This window comes from Hemitrygon akajei, chromosome 1 (genome assembly GCF_048418815.1).
Source record: "Hemitrygon akajei chromosome 1, sHemAka1.3, whole genome shotgun sequence".
Taxonomy (NCBI): Eukaryota; Metazoa; Chordata; class Chondrichthyes; order Myliobatiformes; family Dasyatidae; genus Hemitrygon; species Hemitrygon akajei.
Genome location: NC_133124.1, coordinates 37142157 through 37165023, shown reverse-complemented (window position 1 = coordinate 37165023; position 22867 = coordinate 37142157). Strand labels below are relative to the sequence as shown.

Here is a 22867-nt window from a genome sequence, read left to right as displayed (position 1 = left end):
AGCTGACATTTTGGGCCGAAACCCTTCGGCAGGACCCTCGAATGTACTCTTTTCCATAGATGCTGCCTGGCCTGTTGAGTTCCTCCAGCATTTTGTGTGTGTTGCTTGGACTTCCAGCATCTGCAAAATTTCTCTTTAGCAGCTCAATGTAGCAGATTGCTTGAACAATAGGTCGCAGATGCATCACTTTATGATACATTTGCTACCTTCAGCATTTGCAAATGACCTTTGTGATCTCATTCAAAAGGACACAGTTGACATACCGAAGGAAGGGCCAACTAGTTTTGAAACATTCAACTTCTTCTTTTAATGTCTTTGCTTATGAATGCAAGTATGTGATCAGGATAGACCTGGTGACACTGTCAGTTCCATAAATTTGAATGCACATCTTCAATATTTTATGCATAACAATCTAATTAACCTGTCAGGGTAATATTTTAAATAACTGATCATTTTCACATTTGTTTAGAAATTAATAGCATATCAGGCCAGAACAGGGTTTCTTTTTAGATATTCTGCAGGTTTTTAGATAAATGATGAATCAAATATTTTCAAAAGTACATTTAATGTCAGAGGAATGTATACAATATACATCCTGAAATGCTTTTTCTTTGCAACATGTTTCTATGTTCTTTTATTGGTTTGGGTTTATGGTGTCATGTACGTGGATAATGCAGACCACCAAATAAAGCTGGTTGATTGGAGTCTCAATTTTGCAGATGTTGGCCTGGCCAAGAACTTTGCTTAAACTGCTGGTAAATTTGGAATATTTCATTGATGCATTGTGTTCTTTTCTAAAACACCTACTATAATATGTCCATGCCTCCAATATACAGTATACTGGTGGATAATAATCACTGTTACTTGGTGCTTGTTTTGAGATCTACATGTTCAAACTCTTCTTTTGCAGAATGAATATCATTTCTCAATTCTGTCACAAACCCCAATGCTTGGCCACCCTACCAATAACTACAGGTACTCAGCAGGTCGGGCAGCATCTGTTGAAAATGGATTTTTCAACTGATGCTGCTCGACCTGCTGAGTTCATTCAGCTTTTGTATGTGTTGATTTGACCACAGCATCTGCGGTGTACTTTGTGTTTACTACACCTCTCTCTCAAACCTATATAAGGCTGAATAAGATTCTTCGGAGCTTTAATGTCTTACTTGACCCCAAGTTAAGTTCAGACCAACATAATCAGAACCATCACCAATTTCCTACTCTGCAACTACCCAACTCCACCTGTACATTATCACGTTTACAACTGAAACACTCATCCTTGTCTTTGTTAATCCTAGACTTGACTATTCCACTGTTGGCTGACTTCCCTTGTCCTACTCTGCATAACCTATAAGTTTCACCGAGTCCAAACCTAACAAGCACTAAACTCAATTTAAGCATTTCTCTTGTATTCCATGACAAACAGCTGGATTTAAAAATCTTCACCCTCAGCATGGTGGTACCAAATTCTACAAACATCCAGAATATCTTCATATCCCTATGTCCATGAAGGTTCTCAGTCATTCAGGCCATTGTATATCACGCAGTAGTAGATCAAGTCAACTGGATCTGCTGTTATCAAGAAGACATTTCACCACTCTTCTGAGAGGCTTCTTCAGTTCTGATCCATGGTGGGTTATAAACTGGGTTGTTTAAAACTATAGCAATCATCTGAGGGTTGTTAAGAGTCATAGAGGTAATTGTAAGTAGCTGATAGGTGGTATCATACCCCACTCTCTCTCTGTTCTTCAGAAAATGAATGCCCAACATCTCAGATCAACTCAGCTGTATATCAACACTGAAAGGACAAGTGACACTCCTTTGATGATACCAATATGCACATTTTGGACAGGGAGGGGTTACAGAAGCCATCTTTGTCAAACTGGAAAACCCATCCCTGAACAGAGGAGGTGGGTATGACCCATCTACTACTACTACGCAGTAGACCCATCAGCTACTTACAATGCAGTCCTAACATCTCTACCCTGGTGTCTCCACAACAGTTCACACTTCCATTCACGCAAAGTTAAGACAAATGACCCTCTCATTACCTCTATGACTCTTAACAACCCTCATGTGATTGCTATATTTTTAAACAACAGTTTATTATCCGGAAAACTACCCACCATGGATCAGAACTGAAGAAGCCTCTCACATGAGTGGCAAAACATCTTCTACATAAGACAACAAGTCCAGTTGCCTTGATTTACTACTGCTTGATACTTCATATCCCTTGCTCTCACAATTGTTGACTGAGCCTTCAGCTGTCAAGACCCTAAGCTCTCTAATTTTCTCCATGAGCCTATCCTCTCTCACATTCCCCTGAAATGTCCACTTAATTAAAGGTTCTGAAAGAAGTAGCAGATGAGATTATAGAGTTAATAATGATCTTTCAAGAATCGCAATTCTGGAATGGTTCCAAAGGACCAGACAATTGAAAATTTCCGCAGTACATACAAAGTGCTGAAGGAACTCAGCAGGCCAGGCAGCACCTATGGAAAGAACAGTCAACGTTTCGAGCAAGACTGAAGATTTTTTCAAGTCAAGTCACTTTTTATTGTCATTTCGACCATAACTGCACCACCTATGGATAGTGAGGTCAGCTGAGAAGATCATCGGGGTCTCTCTTACCGTCATTACAGACACTTACACTACACGCTGCATCTGCAAACAGCATTATGAAGGACCCCACACACCCCTCTTCTCCCTCCTGCCATCTGGGAAAAGGCTCCGAAGCATTCGGGCTCTCACGACCAGACTATGTAACAGTTTCTTCCCCCAAGCTATCAGACTCCTCAATACCCAGAGCCTGGACTGACACCAACTTACTGCTCTCTACTGTGCCTATTGTCTTGTTTATTATTTATTGTAATGCCTGCACTGTTCTGTGCACTTTATGCAGTCCTGGGTAGGTCTGTAATGTAGTGTAGGTTTTTTCTGTGTTGTTTTTACATAGCTCAGTGTAGTTTTTGTACTGTTTCATGTAGCATCACAGTCCTGAAAAAAATTGTCTAATTTTTACTGTGTACTGTACCAGCAGTTATGGTCAAAATGACAATAAAAAGTGACTTGACTTGAAAAAATCTTCAGTCTTGCAGAAGGGTTTTGGCTTGAAACGTCGACTGTTCTTTCCATAGGCGCTGCCTGGCCTGCTGAGCATTTATACTTAACGTATAATTCTCTGTAACTTCCGCCACCTCCAACAGGATCCCACTACCAAGCACACCTTTCCCTCCCCCCTCTTTCTACTTTTCGCAGGGATTGCTCCCTATGTGACTCCCTTGTCCATTCATCCCCCCATCCCTTCCCACCGATCTCCCTCCCGGCACTTATCCTTGCAAGCGGAACAAGTGCTACACCTACCCTTACACTTCCTCCCTCACCACCATTCAGTCCTTCCAGGTGAGGCGACACTTCACCTGTGAGTCGGCTGGTGTGGTATACTGCGTCCGGTGCTCCCGGTGTGGCCTTTTATATATTGTTGAGACCCGACGCAGACTGGGAGAAGGTTTCGCTGAACACCTACCAGAGAAAGCAGGATCTCCCAGTAGACACACATTTTAATTCCACGTCCCATTCCCATTCTGATATGTCTATCCATGGCCTCCTCTACTGTCAAAATGAATCCAAACTCAGGTTGGAGGAACAACACCTTATATACCGGCTGGGTAGCCTCCAACCTGATGGCATGAACATTGACTTCTCTAACTTCCGTTAATGCCCCTCCTCCCCTTCTTACCCCATCCCTGATATATCTAGTTTTTTCCCCCCCTCTTTTTTTTTCTCTCTCTGCCCATCTCCCTCTGGTGCTCCCCTCCCCCTTTCTTTCTCCCTAGGCCTCACGTCCCATGATCCTTTCCCTTCTCTAGCTCTGTATCCCTTTTGCCAATCACCTTTCTGGCTCTCAGCTTCACCCCACCCCCTCTGGTCTTCTTCTATCATTTTGCATTTTCCCCTCCCCCTCCTACTTTCAAATCTCTTACTATCTTTCCTTTGAGTTAGTCCTGACGAAGGGTCTCGGCCCGAAACGTCGACAGCGCTTCTCCCTATAGATGTTGCCTGGCCTGCTGCGTTCCACCAGCATTTTGTGTGTGTTGCTTGAGTTTCCAGCATCTGCAGATTTCCTCGTGTTTGCCAGCTGAGCATTTTGTCTGTGTTGCTCAGGTTTCCAGGATCTGCAGATTTTCTCTTGTTTGTGAATTTAAAATTTCATTCCACTCTTTAAGGAGGGAGGAAGTGCGGCAAAAGATTGGAATTTATAGGCCAGTTAGCCTAACTTCTGGGATTTCTAAGTTGTTAGAGTGCACTACTACAGATGAGGTTACTTGAAGACGTGATAAATAGGGAAGTCAGCATGGTTTCCTTAGGTGAAATTGTACCTAATAAATCTTTGAGGAAAATAAAAATAGGATTTATAAAGTAGAGTCAGTAGATCTTGTTTATTTGTAGTTTCTGAAGGCCTTGAACAAGGTGCTGCACACAAGGCTGCTAAACATGAGTCGGCGATTTACAGGACAGGAAAGATATTAGCATGGACAGAAGATTGGCTGACTGGCAGAAGGCAAAGAGCAGGGAATTAAGTATTTGCTAGTTGGTTGTCAGTGATTATTGGTGTTATGTACAAACGTTTGTACACAACTTTGCACATTATATGCATGTAAATGATCTAGATGACTGAATTTTTGACACCTCACTCCCCTTTCTCAATCTTTAAGATGTCTACTGACATTTTATAAACCTCCTGACCCCCTACCTCTTCACACCTGTCACTTGCAAAAATGCTATTCCTTTTCTCAGTTCCCCAGTTTCCACATCTGTCCTCAGGAAGAGTTTTTCCATTCCAGAATATCTGAAGATCTAAGGCTGTGTGCCCAGAGACCCGAGGTCTTTGGGCACAGAGCTCGGAAAAAGTGAGCAATGGACTTTTAACATCGTAAACTAGCGAGTTCTTTGTTATGTCTCCTCTCTTGCTGTGAAACAGAGACACCCCTTTCTCCCTTATTAGGGAGAGAGAGCCTGTGGTATGTTGAATGCTGGGTGAACAATGCAATCTTTGGAGTACTGCAAGTCTGTTTTTGCTGTTGCCTTGCTCACGGTGGCAGGTGCCGGTGCTTTTTTTTTTGCTGGGGGAGGGGGGGAATTGTTGCTTGCTGCCGCTTACGCACATGAGGGAGAAGAGTCGGGGGTGGGGGGTATTTTGGGGATCTAACATTTAACTGTTATTCATTCTTTGGAGGCATTCCTGTTTTTGTGGATGGTTGCGAAGAAAAAGCATTTCAGGATGCACGTTGTATACATTTCTCAGACATTAAATGTAGAGCATTTCAAAGGTACTTCTTCAGAGAACTGATTTCCTTCCTCTACCGGTAATGGAGTTCCCTTTATGCTGACCTACCTCCCCACAAGCCTCAGCATCCACCACACGATTCCCCTTCATTTCCACCATCTTCAACGGGATCTTACTAGTAAACACACTTATCACCCCCACACCCCACTCCACAGTGCTCACTCTCTACGTGAGTCCTGTGTCCACTTGGCCTTGCCCAATGACTTGTATAAAAACATCTCCCGGGATGGACATTAGGGACTTATGAAAGGTGAATTAGCTCATTGCTCCCCAGAGCAGGAGTGCAAAGATCAGTTGTGTTCCTGCTACATGGTAAATTGCACAGGCCACAAAATGAACCAAAAACTATTGGGCCTACAAGTTAATTTCAAGCATTAAAAGCGTATTCTAGATCTTGTGCCTAGTATGAACAAATAGCCAGAATCTCAGTGGGATAATTTTACTGAAACCACCTAACTGGGTTGAGACAATTCCATCACCATTGGAATTCCTATTGTATGACAAGTGGAGAAAAAATGCATTATTCACCAAAATAATGAATTAGTACGGTGTCATAGGTACTAAATGACCAATATTTAGGTTTTCATTTCAGCTATTTCTTTTCATACCCATTTGTTTTTAAATAACCGGAATTTGGAAAATCTTTTGAAAACATTACACAACTACAGGTTAGCACATAGCAATTTATTTTGACACAACATACATATGCTCTACATAGGCAGTTGGTGTACCATTTTGTGATCATGGCAAAGAATATGCACCAGTATACCAAAACACACGCTTGACAGATTACAGCAGGAAATCTTAACCCATATGGCAGTATATTGGTACAACTAAACAATCCTTCACTATTTATACAGCATCTGTGAATTATGTAAAAATGATATAATCAATAATGCTGTTACACAGATCCAGAGATTATGTAATCAGAGCAGATGCCAGATACAAATAACTGCTGCATGTATGACATTCAAAACTTCAATCCTGCAGAAACAAAACCACCTTAAAAAAAACAAAATTAAAACAAAAACACAACTTTCAAAAAGTATCCAATTAATACGTATGTGCTTAGTGAACACAGCATGCAAGATAGAACCTTCACACATAGAATAGCTGTTAAATGTTACAGAATCACTGTTTCCATCATACAAACTATGTACATTCTATACACAGTGCATCAGATGCTCCCTTTTCCATCTCTCAATAGCAGCAAGCATATCCTGCTATTGTGCATAGCAGTACAATTCAGGAGAGGAAAGAGTGTCTAAATATTTTATTGCTATTTAATAACCATGTACTATTTTGCTTATTCCCCCTAAATACATCAGTGCTACATCTCCACATACACTCCATGTTCTGTAGATCCATCTAATTAAAATCTTTCTAAGGGGGAGAAGGAAAAGTAAACACATATTTAGTGCAAATATCTAAGTTCAGGCAACTTTACCCCAATGTTTTGCCTGTGCGTGAAACGATCTGGGAAATCTGGGAAATAGTTCTTCCACATTCTGAGATTCACACAATTTAATTTCAACTTGAGATACTTTTACAAAGTAAACAACATATCTAGAAAGTAAACAAATTGATTTATATTAAAAAAAGACCATAGGGTAATGTTTATTCCCCTCTGATTTGGTGTAAGTTGACTTGAGGAAGTTTTAGTGTATAAAGATATATGTTATAGCTTGAGCCATAACCAGGCAATAGGAACAAATTTATTGAGAAATTAACCCCAGATACTAAATAGATTTGTCTACTCAAGTTTGCATGAAATAACCAAAATCAAATTAAACTGCTAATAGAAGGTCTAATAAATTCGATCATCTTAAGTTGTATCACAATATACGTAATTTTCCTACTGCTCCAAAGTTGCTGCTAAAGTTTGCTCTCCACACTACTTAAGTGTAACCAGAATGACAGATGTCATAATGCTATGAAAATGATATCAGTCAGATATAATGTCATTAAAAATAAAAATGACAGACATTTCCTTGATTTTTACCCACTTCCAAAACTAACATTTTTCACAAAAATGGATTGTAACTGTGATGTTAATGCTTACCATGTTAAATAGAACATTTGTTTACAGAATACATTTGGAAATACATATATGAAAAAGTAATAATTGTGATTTGTGATCTTAAGGTGCAATTGACTAATAATGGATTTGCATGTGATAACTTGCTTTAAAATTAGGACTACAGGACTAACATATTATTTAATCAATTTATAACTTAAGGCGAACACATGCATATCCATTACTAGTTAGACATTTAAGTGCAAAGTATTTAGATTTGTGAGATTAACTAGATTTGGAAGAGGGAATGGATTAATTCATCTGTATTTACAGTTAGCTTAGGTTACGGTAGATAGCTTAGGCTATAAGTGAGTGTGCAGTTCTCATTCAATTTCTTCACCTATTTTCTTTGAGAAAATATAGTGATAAGGAAAGAAGCAGTTCAAAACAGGAGTGCTATTCTGTACAAAAGGAGATTAGGAAATGTTTCTCCCTTCTGCTCGTAAATCATAGAATATGGAGATGACTGAAAATGAACACACACTCCTGCTCCCAATTGCTAGTAGACTTAAAGGTTATAAGTTAAAGTTTTCTGATAAAGTATCTAAATATTTAAAAAGATATGCATATTTTGGAATGTGTGACATAACTATCATCACTTCTGATCAACAGGAATTAACAGCGGCCTCTAGACTCTCGATATTCACACATAAATACTATTAAGCATTAGAGCTGAAAATAATTTAAAGAAAATGTACCCTTTCCTCTCAATTTACAACTTTTCCGTGCTTCTACAATACATTCAAAACACCATCTCACATTTCAGAGATTTGTGTTAAATACTGGTATTTCAATATTGTGGAATAAAAAAACTTCATCTTTTTACTTACACTATAAAAACACTTGGCTTTGTGCTTAACACACTTATTTGATCATATTGACATATGTTCACAATAAAGCATACCATACAGTATGAAATTATCTTGGTTTTGTCAATTGCCACATATCTGATATTAGCTGCTTTAAATTTTCATGCTTGATTCCAAGCAGCCAATCTTAATGAGTCAGTGTTTAGTTTACAATTATGGATCAGTTGTAAAAATACAACTATGTGACAATTACCCATAATATCCATCAAAAGCATTTAGTCTGTTCTTTTTACAGCATATCAAAGACAAAAGAGTGCAACTCAGACAGTACTTGTTTCTGCCTCTCCATCCATGTGTTTCTTATATTTTAAATAAAAGCTATCTTATTAGCACATATTACACTTAGCAAAAGCAGCTTTTAGTTTTGGTTAAATTTGTCTATTACTTATCAGAATATTAGAGAGATTTATCCCTCCAGAAAAATCACATCTAGGTAGATCAGGAGCTAAGCTTATGACATAAATCATCAGCTCTCAGTTTTAGTGTATATTTGTTGGCTCCTTAAGCAATGGCCAGTTACAGGATCAGCGCCCTGCTAGTGCTGCTGCCATTATAGGCATTAAGATACCTCCGAGCTTGTTCAGTCATTATTAGCTGATCCTCTGTCTTTCCACAAGCAACTGCTTCCCATTCACTGGTCATCTGTGTATCATACAAAACAGAAAACAAGTTATAGAAACTTCTATAAAATTACATCAGTGATCTACAGGGTCTTGAAAAGCAATCCAAAGCTTCCTGACAGTGATCTATAATTTTAAAACATACTCAATTTGATTACTGTAAATTACCCCTACTGTAGGAGAATCAGGATAGTATTGCTGGGTACATGACAGAGAAGGTTACAACATGCAAGTGTGGGGAATGGGATTGATCGGTTTATTCTGAGAGCCAACACGGGCTAAATGGTGTCCGAAATCACAAGAAAATGAGAAAGAATATAGGTTAGCATGGATTCAAGAAAATACAACAAATTAAGACGGGGGACAAAATTACCAAGAACAGAATGTTGTGAGTGCAAGAGGCTGCAAAGGGTTGTGAATTCATCCAGCTCTATCATCAATGACATCATCGAACAACAGTGCCTCAAGAAGGTGGCAGCGTCATTAAGGATCCTTATTGTCCAGGATATGTTTTCTTCTCATTACTAGCAACATGGAGGGGTTACAGGAGCCAGAAGACCCAAATGCAACATTTTAGGGTCTGCTTCTTCCCCTCTGTCATCATATTTCTTAATGATCTATGAATCTATGAACACTACCTAGCAATTCCTCTTTTTCACACAATTTATTTATTTTTGTAACTTACAGGAATTTTTATGTCCTGCATTCTACCGCTGCCACAAAATTACACATTTCATGATATAGGTCAGTGTTAATGAACCTAATTCTGAAGTGATAAGGGGGTAAAATAGTGAAGACATCAGGAGAAACTCCTTATGACACTTGCATCCATAGCAAATGCCCATAAATATAAGGAAATTCATTTTGTTAGAAAGGTCAAGGAGAAGAAAAATTACTCTCAAATGGGTGTAGACTGCAGTTTATGTACAGAAGTCTGATGACAGCAGGATGCTGAGAAGAACAGAGAAACAGTAAATGGAATCTTTGGTTTCACAAATATATGTTCACAAAAGCTAGATGAAATAGTGATTAAATCTCAGCTGGAATATGGTACTCACTTCCAGGCAGCTATTCAGGAGGACAGAAAGGCAAAAGGTGCTGAAGAGACTTATTAAAAGGATACTAAGGATAATGTAGTAGTTACTTTTAAAAAAAAAACACCAAACTGCTGAGAGACTGAGTACGGGAGTTGACACTATATGACACGCTTCCAAAATAAATGAGTTCCAAGTCGAAAAAAGTTTGATCCTTTATTATGAAACCAAAGATGTATGATCTTATAGCAATAAAAAACTAATGGAACTAAATTAGCATAATAAGCTTATTAACAAAAAAAGTGTTCCAATTAGCAGTCAACAAAAAAAACCTCGCCTGGCTCAACCAAACTAAACTGGCTAACTAGGACAAAGACTACATATATTCATTTGCTTCTAACATGGCCCAACCCATGTGACAAATTGCCCATAATAAACACACAATACAAAATACAATACAGACAGACAGAAAATAGATATATGGTACCTACATATAAAAGACATCTTTTTGGCCAGCATGGACATAATTGAATGGCCCTCTTCTGGGCTGTGCATTTTTATAATGGTGTGAACTTCTTCATTAGAGCTAGAGTCCAGCTGTTACAGCTTCCTATTTCCAGAATGTGAGTGCAGTTATTTCCAATGCACTGTTTCTATTAATCAGAGCTACTCCAAAGCACTGTGGCTTAGACCTGGCCTGCTCTTGATGTTTCCAATTAATTATCAGCACAAATTTGTTGCTTCCACAATCAAACTTGAAATCCTGTTTTATTTTCTAATCCATTATTTATATTTGAAGTACCTTAGATTTTTTTTTAAAAAAGATACATAGATCTAGAGTTCATTCTGTCCCATACAATTATGAAACATTGGTATGACTTGTACTTGCAATCTAGTGGAAAATTTACAAATTTACTTCAAGGCAACCATTCCACAAGAGCTGCAACAACATTTAATATGTTAGATATTTAACAATAGCTATCCTATGCAACTTCTGTAACCCCTTTGGGTATTTGTTTTGTTTTGTTTTATCTACATTGGATGGAGTAACTCCATGATTGCTATCACACAGTGAAACAGTAAAGTTCCCGATATTTCTGGGAGGCTAATAAAACAAAAGTACAGTGAATCTATAATCAATTTCCAAAGTCATCTTAGAAATTTACAGCAAAGATCAAGTATACCAACGTTATTTGTCTTGCAAGATTAAACTAACAATTTTCTGTCTCATATCAAGATCCTGATCATTTAAACAAAAAAGTGATTCATTATATTATTCACAGGCAGTCCAGAACTTGGTCTTGTATCTGGTTTAGTACATTAATACATAGCAGTTTAAAGGTGACCCTACCTCTCTAATTTAGCAGAATGGGTCACATCATTAATAAGGCAATCACCTTGTTAATACAAAAAGATGCAGTTTCTGCAATACAGTACTTGCATGACAATTATACCTGAGTATTCGCCAAATAATGCATCCTTTTCTTAGAAAATTTTTATTTAAGTGAACTACAAATGGGGATGGTGGAATTAGTCTTTCATTTTCATTGAAATTGAGTATATGCAAGGAGGTGAGCATTTTCAGTGATCAATACTCACAGGGACAGACAGACAGCCAACAAAAGATCAATTTCTTGTTTGATTTCCTTTATAAACATAAACACTAGAAATTCACTAGTCCACACTAGACCAGATAATTTTGAAAACGCCAGTTTCGCATAAAAACGATAGGCATCCACATCAAGCGATTTTGAAAATACCTCTGTCCATATTAAAACGGGTATTTGGGTGAATCTCCTCCTACTGGGCACGTGCAGGACACATCTACAGAAAACAAGTGACATGTTTGGGGTCGAATCTCGCCGTGAAAGGCTTGGCGTGCGTTTGTCCAGTTACAGTCTAGAAAAACTTAAAATTGCCAAACAACAGACAGCTGTTGGCCCTCACGCAGGACTTAAAACTAATAAAAACAAACCAAATACTGGAGCGTATGGAGGCAACTGACAGGGAGTTCACTGACAGTATGACACGGCTGACGACGAACATTGAAAAACTGACTAACTCTGTTGCATTAATAAAGCACCTTGTTAAATGTATAAAACATGTCTGCATCAGTGTTATCTTGTATTTCCATACAATGTTACATTAGGCTATTAAACAACTATTGCATAAATAGGTAAACCACCTTCATACAAGCAAGGACAGAAAACAGGACAAAACGAGTATACTTATTTATTCAGTAAGTTATGGGTCAAAGTATTTGGTGACCACATTTCTAACTCTTCTGGCTTCAGTCTTGTTGCCGTCTGTTCTGAAATTGTTAGGTTCTGTGGGGGGTTGCGTTCAAGAAAACAATGAAATGCCGCCATCTGTTCTGGCACGTCATGACAGCATTTTTAAAAAATATCCGGTTACCCCGTCCACATTACTCTGCCCAACCGGCGTTTTCAAATTTACACACTCTGGAGGGCGTTTTAGAAAAGCTCCGTTTTTGAGGGAGGAAAACGCTGTTTCAGTGTGGATGGAGGATCAAAGTGAAGAGAAAAAGCTACGGTTACGGATTTATCCGGTCTACTGTAGATGTAGCCTTAGATGTTGGCTACAAACTAGCCAGCATTTTTAAGGCAAGATCTGCTTGGCTGATGGTGGGTGGCCAAGTTGAGGATCACTTCAAAAAACTTCCCAAGATGACGATTACTTCAAACATGAGACCAGTCAGTGCAGATTAGTAACATCTCACCAACAAACAAAGGCACACCTCAAGGATGCGTGCTTAGCCAACTGCTCTGTTTTCTCTGTACTCATGATTGTATGGCGAAGCACAGCTCAAACACCTTTAATAAATTTGCCAAAGACACCATTATTATGGTAGAATCTCAGATTGCAATGAAGAGGCATACAGGAGTGAGATAGATCAGCTGGTTGAATGGTGATGCAATAGCAACATTTTGGTCCAAAACGTTAACTGCACTCTTTTCCAAGATGCTGCCTGGCCTGCTGAGTTCCTCCAGCATTTTGTGTGTGTTGCTCTTCTCCTTTGCCATCAGATTTCTGAATATTCCATTAACACTACCTCGTTATTCTTTTAGCACTATTTCTGTAACTTATATTAATTTTATGTCTTTTCACTATATTGCTGCCACAAAACAACACATTTCATAGTCTATATGTCAGTGATATTAAATCTAATTCTGGACATGGGGAATGGCCCTGTTCAGTCCAAGATGAATCTCTTCTTGCCCTCCATTCAGTCACTAATATGCAAATATTTGTATTTTTGATTGAAGGCAACTTATACAACTATTATTATTACTACGGTATGTTATTAGTGGATTGCATCAAATAGCTTGTGAACATAACTTCGAGGCTTCAAAGTTTGCATGAAAGAAAATAAACAGCTTCCAGTCAAATTTATCCTTTGAACTAAATGTTGGCACCTTTCCTCACGCTGTTTGCCCCACCCTCTTAGATTTTGTCAGTATTAATGTTGATGCAGCTTTCCTCAGGTCCAGGAACTTTAAGAAAACATTGTTTATCCCAGCTGAGCAATATTTTTTATACAGTTTTTCAGGACTAACTAGACATTGCTCAAGTTCCTGAAAGTAGCCCAAGAAGTACAAGTTCTAGATTCTCTAGAAGGGTTTGCTACCAAACAAATTATTTAGATACATAGAAAACCTACAGCACATTACAGACTCTTTGGCCCACAAAGCTCCATGTATGCACCCAGGATTGTATTCTGACTTGCCCTTTCATACAAGGTTATAGGTACCAATTATAAACAAAATTTTCAAGGGAATGGCAAGTCTAAAGACTAAATTCTTTTGACTAAAACTAAAATTTCCCAAATCAAAAGATTTTTGGGTTTGATTGCTTTGTGAAAGATGTTAAATCAAGTAGCATTTTTAAAATTAATGAATGCACACTATAAACAATGTCACAAGCTTACCTGCAAAGGTATCTCAAATCGGACAGTTTTTGAAGTATTTTGCTGCTTTATTTCAGACAAGGTAACATTTCTGCTCCAAGTATTTGTGGTGATGTCTGATTTTTCTGGTAAAAGTGTTTTCAGTAATGAAGTGTTCAACTGGTTTTCAGACTGTAAAAGAGACGTAATTTGTTTTTCCAATTCAATTATTTTTCAGATTTCCACATTTACTGTACTTCCAAATGGGGAGCATGCAAGGTGCTAATTTTTACCCAATTACTTAAGATGGCTACCAGTAAACAAGTCTATTCCTAGTCCACTCACTTTACCTCCTTGTGGAAAACAAGTATCTTAAAAAAAAACTTTCTTAAGAACACAATTTTGACCGAACCAAACTTGTTTTGTCTCCTGAAGATGCCGACTCTTGCAAGAGATACATTTCTACAGCTGCCAAAAGTCTATTAGCAGACAGTCAACAGAAAAATACCACAAACATTTTCCTGGAGTCAATCAGAACCAACAAAAGGGAATCCATCTTTTTCCTCCTGCTTCCACGCAAAAGCTAGACCACACAAGTGCCCTGTAGGTCCCAAAGATTAAAAACTACAGAATATAAAATAATCTCATCTATACAAAAGATCACCATATTGCTGTTTTTATTGTTTCTATATTATAAACAAATCTGACCATTAAAGTTAGGAAAGATGATTTACCACAGTAACCAAGGTTGAAGCCTCAACCTTTTATAATTAGTGTAATGACAATAGATGCAGACAAAGGTAAGGCTACTAAGTTTGCCAAAGGTAGAAAGTAGGTTGTGAAGAGGGTATAAGGAAGCAAAAACATAGAACGTAGAAATCCAGCAGCGTCTCTACTTTTTGCAAAGGCTGAGGAAAGTCCATCTCCCACGCCCCAATCCTCATCACAGTCTACAGGGGTTGTATTGAGAGCATCCTGAGCAACTGCATCACTGCCTGGTTTGGAAATTGTACCATCTCGGATCGCAAGACCCTGCAGCGGATAGTGAGGTCAGCTGAGAAGATCATCGGGGTCTCTCTTCCCGCCATCAGACATTTACACTACACGCTGCATCCGCAAAGGAAACAGCATTATGAACGACCCCATGCACCCCTCATACAATCTCTTCTCCCTCCTGCCGTCTGGGAAAAGGCTCCGAAGCATTCGGGCTCTTACAACCAGACTATATAACAGTTTCTTCCCCCAAGCTATCAGACTCCTCAAAACCCGAAGCATGGACTGACACCTTGCCCTACTGTCCTGTTTATTATTTATTGTAATGCCGGTACTGTTTTTGTGCACTTTATGCAGTCCAGTGTAGGTCTGTAGTCTAGTATAGCTTTCTCTGTGTTGTTTTTATTACGTAGTTCAGTCTAGTTTTTTGTACTGTGTCATGTGAACCATGGTCCTGAAAAACGTTGTCTCATCTTTACTATGCACTGTACCAGCAGTTATGGTTGAAATGACAATAAAAGTTGACTTGACTTGACTTGATAATACAGGCTCTTCGGCCCATAATGTTGTGTCGACCATGTAACCTACTCTAGAAACTGCTTAGAATTACCCTACCACATAGCCCTCTATTTTTCTAAGCTCCATGTACCTATCTAAGAGTCTCTTGAAAGATTCCATTGTATCTGACTCCACCACTGTCACCGGCAGTGCATTCCATGCACCCACTACTCTCAAAATTTGCCAAGAACAAACATGGTCATGGAAAGACCATGATCGCCACGTCATACGACAGGGCATATAACAAACGAACGAAAACTTTGGATGCAAGTCAGAAAAGGCTAATCAAATTAACACGTGGAATGGGAAAACTGGACAGGTTAAGTTTGTTTAGAAGATTAAGTGGAAGGACTTCATTGAAATGTGTACTTGAGGTGTCTTGACAAGATAGATGAGGGACAGATATTTCATCTTGTGGAAGAATCCAGGACTACAGGTCACTAGGGTTTAAAAAGTAAAGGTATTGTCTTATTTAAGACAGAGGAGGTAAATTCTTTTCTCCCCAAGAATAGCAAGATTTTGAACTCTTTAAGAGTGGTAGAAGCAAAACAATTCAAATTGTATCGGAGACGGGCAGAAAAAGATGAGGCTACACTTGTATCAGTCACCATTTTAGTAAAAGGCAGAGCAAGCTCAGGGGACCAAGCAGACTATTCTTAATTCACATGATTCTCTACAAACCCAAAATCAACATCTTCCATATGTGATGTTATTTAAAGTTCCTTAACACTTTTCACTTCCATGCCTATAACCAGTTCATTTACCACTGAAACCATCATTCATGCAGTAGATTCATCTACTGGTAGCTCAGCTGAAGAATAGAAACAGCAAACTATAGTTGGATGAGCATTTGAGAGCAAGACTAGGAAACAGATTACTAGAAATAAATCATTTTAAATGCAACATATATTCCAATAATAAAATTTAATCAGGTACATTGTTAATACCTATTCTCATTGTTTCATACACATTTCCCACAGTGGCACATCGTATGAAGGTTGATGCTGATAGAACTAAACAGAACTCAGATTCTAAAGAAAGTATTCAAAAGCCTTTTTGAATCTAGAGTCAAAAACTATCTTGTTGAATAATGAAAAGGAACACAAGTTACATCTTCTAGTGAAATGAAATAGCTACCATTACTAGATCACTTTGATATGCAATTAACTTTCCTACATTGCCAAGTTTCTAGAAATAACACACTCACCTGTACATCTGAAACAAAGTTCTGTGTGAACCTCTGCGTACCAATGTCATCCGTGTTCCAAGTATCTAAAGCAAGAGATTTTCGTACTTTCTTGAGAGGAGTTGTACGCTGTGATTTGGGGGGGAGGGGTTCCAAAGCAGAGGAAAGTAAAGGAGTAAAGATGAAAATTAGAAATCAGTTTTTATTTTGTTTACAGATCATCAAGGCAGAAGTGAGAAGCTATAATACTACCTCTTGCTCACAGACTTTGAAAAATGGATCCATTCCTTCTCCAAGTAATATGTCAGCCCCAGTCTCCTTCTTCAAGACCTCTCGAATATCCTCTTCTAAATGTGCAAGTGATTGAGGCTAGGTAGTCAATGCAGTAATTACTTAGTTTTACTTAAACACATAGTATAGTTCTAAACTGATCATATTTTAATATTAGTATCTAATCACATTTGTAAAACGTCCTCTAGATGTTAAAATTCAATGGTTTCTTTACAAATTAGTGCAAGTAAAGCCTCAGTCAAGTACCATTTATCAAGAAAGAAACAGTTGTCTCAGGTCAGCAATCGTTTGTCAAAGTTGGGAAATATAAGAGAAAAAAACCTTTAAGCATAATTTGACTTTAAAATACTTTTGTTCAGTCTCGAACCAAGCAAGGACCCCCCCCCACCCCGAGTTTCCAGCTAACTGCCATCTGAAATTTTCCATCTCAATTTGACACCAACCAATCTCACATAAATTTGACAAATAACACTTTGTCTACTGACAAAGCACCTATTTGATCTACCTTCACAATTTTAGATCATCAGTAATTTCCTTCAGTCAAGAGATACAGCATATTTGGTTCTTTGGCTCCATGAGTCTGCACTGACTACCAGCACTTAATTTTATTCCCCCCCATTCCTATTAAGTTAGCCCTCCCCCAGATTCTACCACTCACCTAAACAATTGAGGCTATCTTTTTGTTTTACTATGACACATTACCTGTCTGGGATGTGGGAGGAAAGCTGAGCACTGAAACCCAGACAATGACAGTGAGAATATAAAAATTCCACACAGACTGCACTGGAGATCAGGATTGAATCCAAGTTGTTGGAACTGCGAGCCAGCAGTTTGATATATGTACATAATACAGTATCATTTCACATTTCCAACAATCTTAACTTGTACTGTCACATCTTTTGTTGTTGAATCCAGCCTTCTACTCTGGACACCCTTCTTTGGCTCTTCCTCCCACCCTAACATTCTCTGCATCTTAAAACTTAAGATAACTTTAACTTCTAAATTCCTGATGAAAGATCATTGATTGCTGATGTTAAAGTCTCTCTTCACAACTGCAGCACTCATTTGCATTTCAGATTTCCAACATCAGAGTATTTTGCTTTTAATTCATAAAACAAATAGGATTCTTTCAAATTTTAACTATTTTATCAGTAGGAGCTGCAAAAATACAAATCAAAAGGCAAAATATTTTAAACACCTGAGATTGTTAAATTATCAACACAAAACTAATATACCATGTGTAACAATGATAACCCCTGAAAGAATAATAAATAAATCAGAAAGCAAATAACAAAAAGCTTATTTGCTGCAAACTGCCTCTTAATATTAAATTTTTCCATTCAAGGCAAACTCCAGTAGGTTTAAGTACCACATCTCAGCAGGATTGCTTGGCTGCTATTGTTAGTTTTTTTTTGTTGCTGGACAGTATCACTGCACATTCCAGTGAACACTAAACCAACTTTTAAAGGGGCATCAAAATAGCAGAACAGAGCAATATATGGATCATGCAAAAAACTAAGATAAGCAGATATATGCTAATCAGTACTAAATCATAATATACTACTACACTACTCTTACCACCATTCTAAGAGGCCCATATTTCTTTTCTTGGGCAGCAAGTGCATTCTTGAAAGGGGTAGGTGTCCTCGGAGTGCTGTCTAAAACCGTTCGTCTTATTGTGGGGGTCCTGAAACTACAAAATACAGATGTTATTTTATGAAAATACAGCAAGAGAAATGAAAAACCAAATGAACAGTTTCTAATGAAAGGACAAAATTGCAATATATAAATGGAAATTAATAATTGAGCCAATGAAATTGAAAGTGAGCTGCTCTTGGGTTGCCAACTATTCAAAAGGCAAGTATTCAAAGATAGATACATGTAGCTGAACGTAATTTCAATGAATCTTTTGATACCTCATTTGTTGACAAATTTAGGAACCACAAATACATGAGAATATTTGCTAGTAATGAATGTGTTAATTCAGCCTAGCCTAGTAAAATCAGTCAAGATCAAAATAGCATAAATATATTGATTCAGAGCTCAACTGGTCTCACCAGAAACAATGCTCTATCACCATCCATTCCTGCTTTGTATTACCAGCCAATTTTGAAATCAATTTGCCAACTTGCCTGGGATCTCACCCATTCTGATTTTCTGGACCAATCCATGACCAATACTCAGTTTGTGTAGATTACATCAGCTGCATTGCCCTTATTAATACATTTGTTACCTCTTCACAAAATTCAAGTCAAATCGGTACCTTACAATGCTATGCTGATAATCTTTGATCAACCCCAACCTTTCCATTAAACCCATCCTTCAAATTTTTCTCCATAACTTCCTTACCATTGGCATTAGATTAATTAATCTGTGATTACCCAGAACCCTGTTGCTCTTCCTTATTTGCTGTCCTCCAATTATCTGATACCTCATCCTGGTTGTAAAATACCTTCTGTCAAGGTATTTTAATCTATCCCAGGATAATGAAGTAGGCAAATGATTACTGGGGCCTTAACAAAGATCTTTGATCCAATCTTTTGAAGAGGTTCCAGAAAATTGAAGAATAGCCAATGTTGTTCTTTTGTTTAAGGAAGGCAACAGGGATAACCAACTTATAGACTGCTCTATGTAAACCACAAGAATGACATAGCATTCCTTATTGCTACTGATATAGTGAAAAGTGGACATAGGAGAATGGGGCACCATATCAACTTATTTAAATATGGCAGAAAGCCTGTGAGTAACCACAAACAAACTGACAATTTATTTATTGAGCGAGTACACAGAGATATGAGGCAGTCAGTTTTAAGGATGTACATAAGCATTTGTGATCTCAAATCAAATCACATGATAATTCAGAAGGGAACCCTAGTCTTTCTCACTTTGCAACCAAGAGTAGGATGTAGGGTGCTAGAAACAAGAAAGAGAGAATTTTTACATTTACCATTAAGTTCGTCATGATCTGAATTTGGATCCATTTGTCAAAGATTAAAAACATAAGAAAACATAAAATGATTCAATAGTGTGTTATAGCAACCAAATATAATTATGTTCAATGCTTTTACAGAAATTTATCATTATTCAAGCATTGCTCATCTTTTCCTATATTGTTAGTAAGTAATATAGTGAATGGGGAATTTTGTACAAAAATCATACAGAAAATTCTGTAAAGAGGTGTAAAGGGGGGGGGGTTTCTTCTTTTTCTTTGTTACTATGTATATTAATCAAAATGGCTTCTTTGTTTTGTTAAAAGTAGGAATGCTTCTTTGTTGCGAGAGAGTGCTGGAAGCTTGTTTGGGTTAAAACTTACTGATAACGAGAATTGTATTCCTTTGTTAACAATTGGGATTAATGTTGTTCTTTCTTCTGAGTCTGTAAGCTATTGTTGGCGGCTTTTGGGGAGATTCAGCGTGAGGAGGTGAGAGAGAGAGGACGCGATGCTGTAAACGGGCGATTTGGGGTACCAGTGCCGGTGATTATCCAGACGACGGTTGTTGGTCAGTGAAAATGGAGTTCTTAGAGGCAAACGTGGGGGTGACTGAGGTTTGTGAATCGTTAATGCTGATGTGTCCGGACACTGTTGAGACGGGCAGCGTTTCGGTTCTGGAGAGAACCAATATCCTGCTGGTGCGCTTGGGGGCCTGCCCGGAGGAGGCGGATGAGAGCTGTTTGGAGGCATTGTCGATGCACCCAGAGTTTCGAGCTGCTTGTGTGGACGTGCGTAGCAGCATTGGGCCGATACCGAATTCAAATAGGAGCCGGTGGTGGTACGGCCTGGGGAAGTATCTGAGGGTGAGACCCTCTTCATGGACGCTGCGAAATACCACGAGGGAGGGGAGTTGACTGCTGAAGACACCTCGGTGAGAGAGAGGTTGCGGCGACTGGCCCCTACAGTCGTGGAAGACGTAGGCAGCGTGTGTGTGGATTATATTGCGCTGAAGAGGCGCACTGTCAGTGACCAGAATATGGCCCTGAGGGCCGAAGAGGCGATGGCCTGTCTGAGTGGTGCAAAGTGGTTTAAGGTACTGGATCTGAGGAGTGGATGTTGCCAGATCCCGATGAGTGAGGCAGACAAGGAGAAGACGGCCGTTATAAGTTCCCTAGGAGTCTTCCGGTCCACAGGGCATATGGAGGTGTTTGGAGTTTTGGTGTATGTGGATGACCTCCTGGTATTTGGATTTGCCTTGGGAGAATATGAAGTGAGGTTGTTGCAGGAGCGGCTGAGAACTACAGAGTTAAAGTGTTTTCTGGACACGTGCCAGGGCTGGCGAAGGTCGCAGCTCGTGAGTGACTGTCTCTACAGAATCAAGTTTGAAATGAAGACTGAGAGATTGGACAGAGTGATCTGGAGCCAGTGGGAAGACTTACAAGTTGGAGAGAACAAAGAAAGTTGTCTGACTGAGGGCAACAGCAAACAGAGCCTGGAGAGGGGAGTTTGTGGAGGTGAAGAAATTGCGGACAAATCTCGGAAGAGGGAAGCAGAAGCTTGAAGGGAACCTGAAGATGACCATCGACAGTTCAAATGAAGTGCAAAACCTGAAAGTTGATCTGGAAGAAGTCATGATGAAGAAAAAGCTGGAGATAAGTGCAGTAAATACTGAACTGGAGGCTGACCAATCTTTAACTGCTGCTTTTCAGGTCGGGGTGGAGTAACTGCGTCCCAGATTGAGATGGCCGGGACGCATGAGTCAGAACTGCTGAGCCTGTGGCGAGAGTTGCAGGGGCCAGAGAAGAAGCTGATATCTCAATTGCAGGAGGCTGAAGAGACTGCAGGAGCAGTGCAGGCCATGTGATTCTGTTTGGAGAAGATCAAGCAGCAGATACCAATCGCAGAAATGAGGAAGAATACGGATTCGAAGGATGATGTGCTGGATGTGTGGTACATGCTGCCTTTTGCTGACTTTCCCTCAATTAAGGAAGAGACCTTTGGCCCTTCTCCCACTGAGTCAGGTGTAGTGGGGAGGGTTAGCTGTGTGCAGTGGGGGGCATGAGTGAGAGGTTGAGAGAGGAGTTGGTAGTGGGCCCGAGGTATCCCCAGTTGTGTCCTAGCCTGAAGGGTTTAGGTGAAGGGGTACGGAGGTCTCAGAAGGGTTAGGGAACTCCCAGATAGTTGGCCTATTTAGCGTCTGAGGAAGAGGGCGTGAGGTTTACTGTGTGGGGAGGAGGTGTCACTGTTTGTGCTTGGGTTAGGGTGTGTTGGCAGGAAAGGTGGCGAGTTATTTAATAGTCATGAGGATATGACTTTTATTTGGTGGGGGAGAGTGTAAAGGGGGGTTTCTTCTTTTTCTTTGTTACTACGTATATTAATCAAAATGGCTTCTTTGTTTTGTTAAAAGTAGGAATGCTTCTTTGTTGCGAGAGAGTGCTGGAAGCTTGTTTGGGTTAAAACTTACTGATAACGAGAATTGTATTCCTTTGTTAACAATTGGGATTAATGTTGTTCTTTCTTCTGAGTCTGTAAGCTATTGTTGACAGCTTTTGGGGAGATTCAGCGTGAGGGGGTGAGAGAGAGAGGACGCAATGCTGTAAACTGGGCGAGGAACGGACCCCAAGCGGGGTCCAAGGTCAGGAGGTACCCCGAGGAGAGGAGACGAAGATAGATGTGCTTGGTTGACCACTTCGGGTGGTCCTAAGCTGCGAGTCGAGGAGTTCGGAGGGGATCGAATGGTGGCCAGAAGACTTCAGTAATTGAGCTCCAACGGTTGTGCACGAAGTGGTTTGGACTTTAATAAGTTGGCGCCTTTTCTTTATTTTCTTTTCCTTCATATATACTGTATTGTTATTAATCACTTAGTTATAGTAATCTTTATAAATTGTACTCATTTAATCGCATATGGTGTGCTGTCTGTTTTTGGGTGAGGTGGGGACATCACACAGCATCCACACCGGCTGATTACCCAGTTTGGCGGGGCCGAAGGCTGCTCCCCCTAGACGAGAACGAGCTGAGCAAGCCTGAGGCGACCCAGGGGGGTTACAGAGGCA

General features: G+C 39.3%; 1 protein-coding gene across 4 annotated transcripts in view; it reads right to left on the bottom strand.

The window, feature by feature from the left end:
• Positions 1–6016: 6016 nt before the first annotated feature.
• Positions 6017–22867, bottom strand: part of mybl1 (v-myb avian myeloblastosis viral oncogene homolog-like 1) — a 73472-nt gene continuing 56621 nt past the window's right edge. For all 4 annotated transcript variants that reach the window (XM_073041233.1, XM_073041253.1, XM_073041247.1 and 1 more), the window contains 5 exons: positions 18461–18575; positions 16844–16960; positions 16613–16720; positions 13897–14046; positions 6017–8935 (listed from right to left, as the gene is read on the bottom strand). In XM_073041233.1, the coding sequence (XP_072897334.1) occupies positions 8810–8935; positions 13897–14046; positions 16613–16720; positions 16844–16960; positions 18461–18575 (616 nt within the window). In that variant the 3' untranslated portion in view covers positions 6017–8809. The remainder of the gene's footprint in view (positions 8936–13896; positions 14047–16612; positions 16721–16843; positions 16961–18460; positions 18576–22867) is intronic.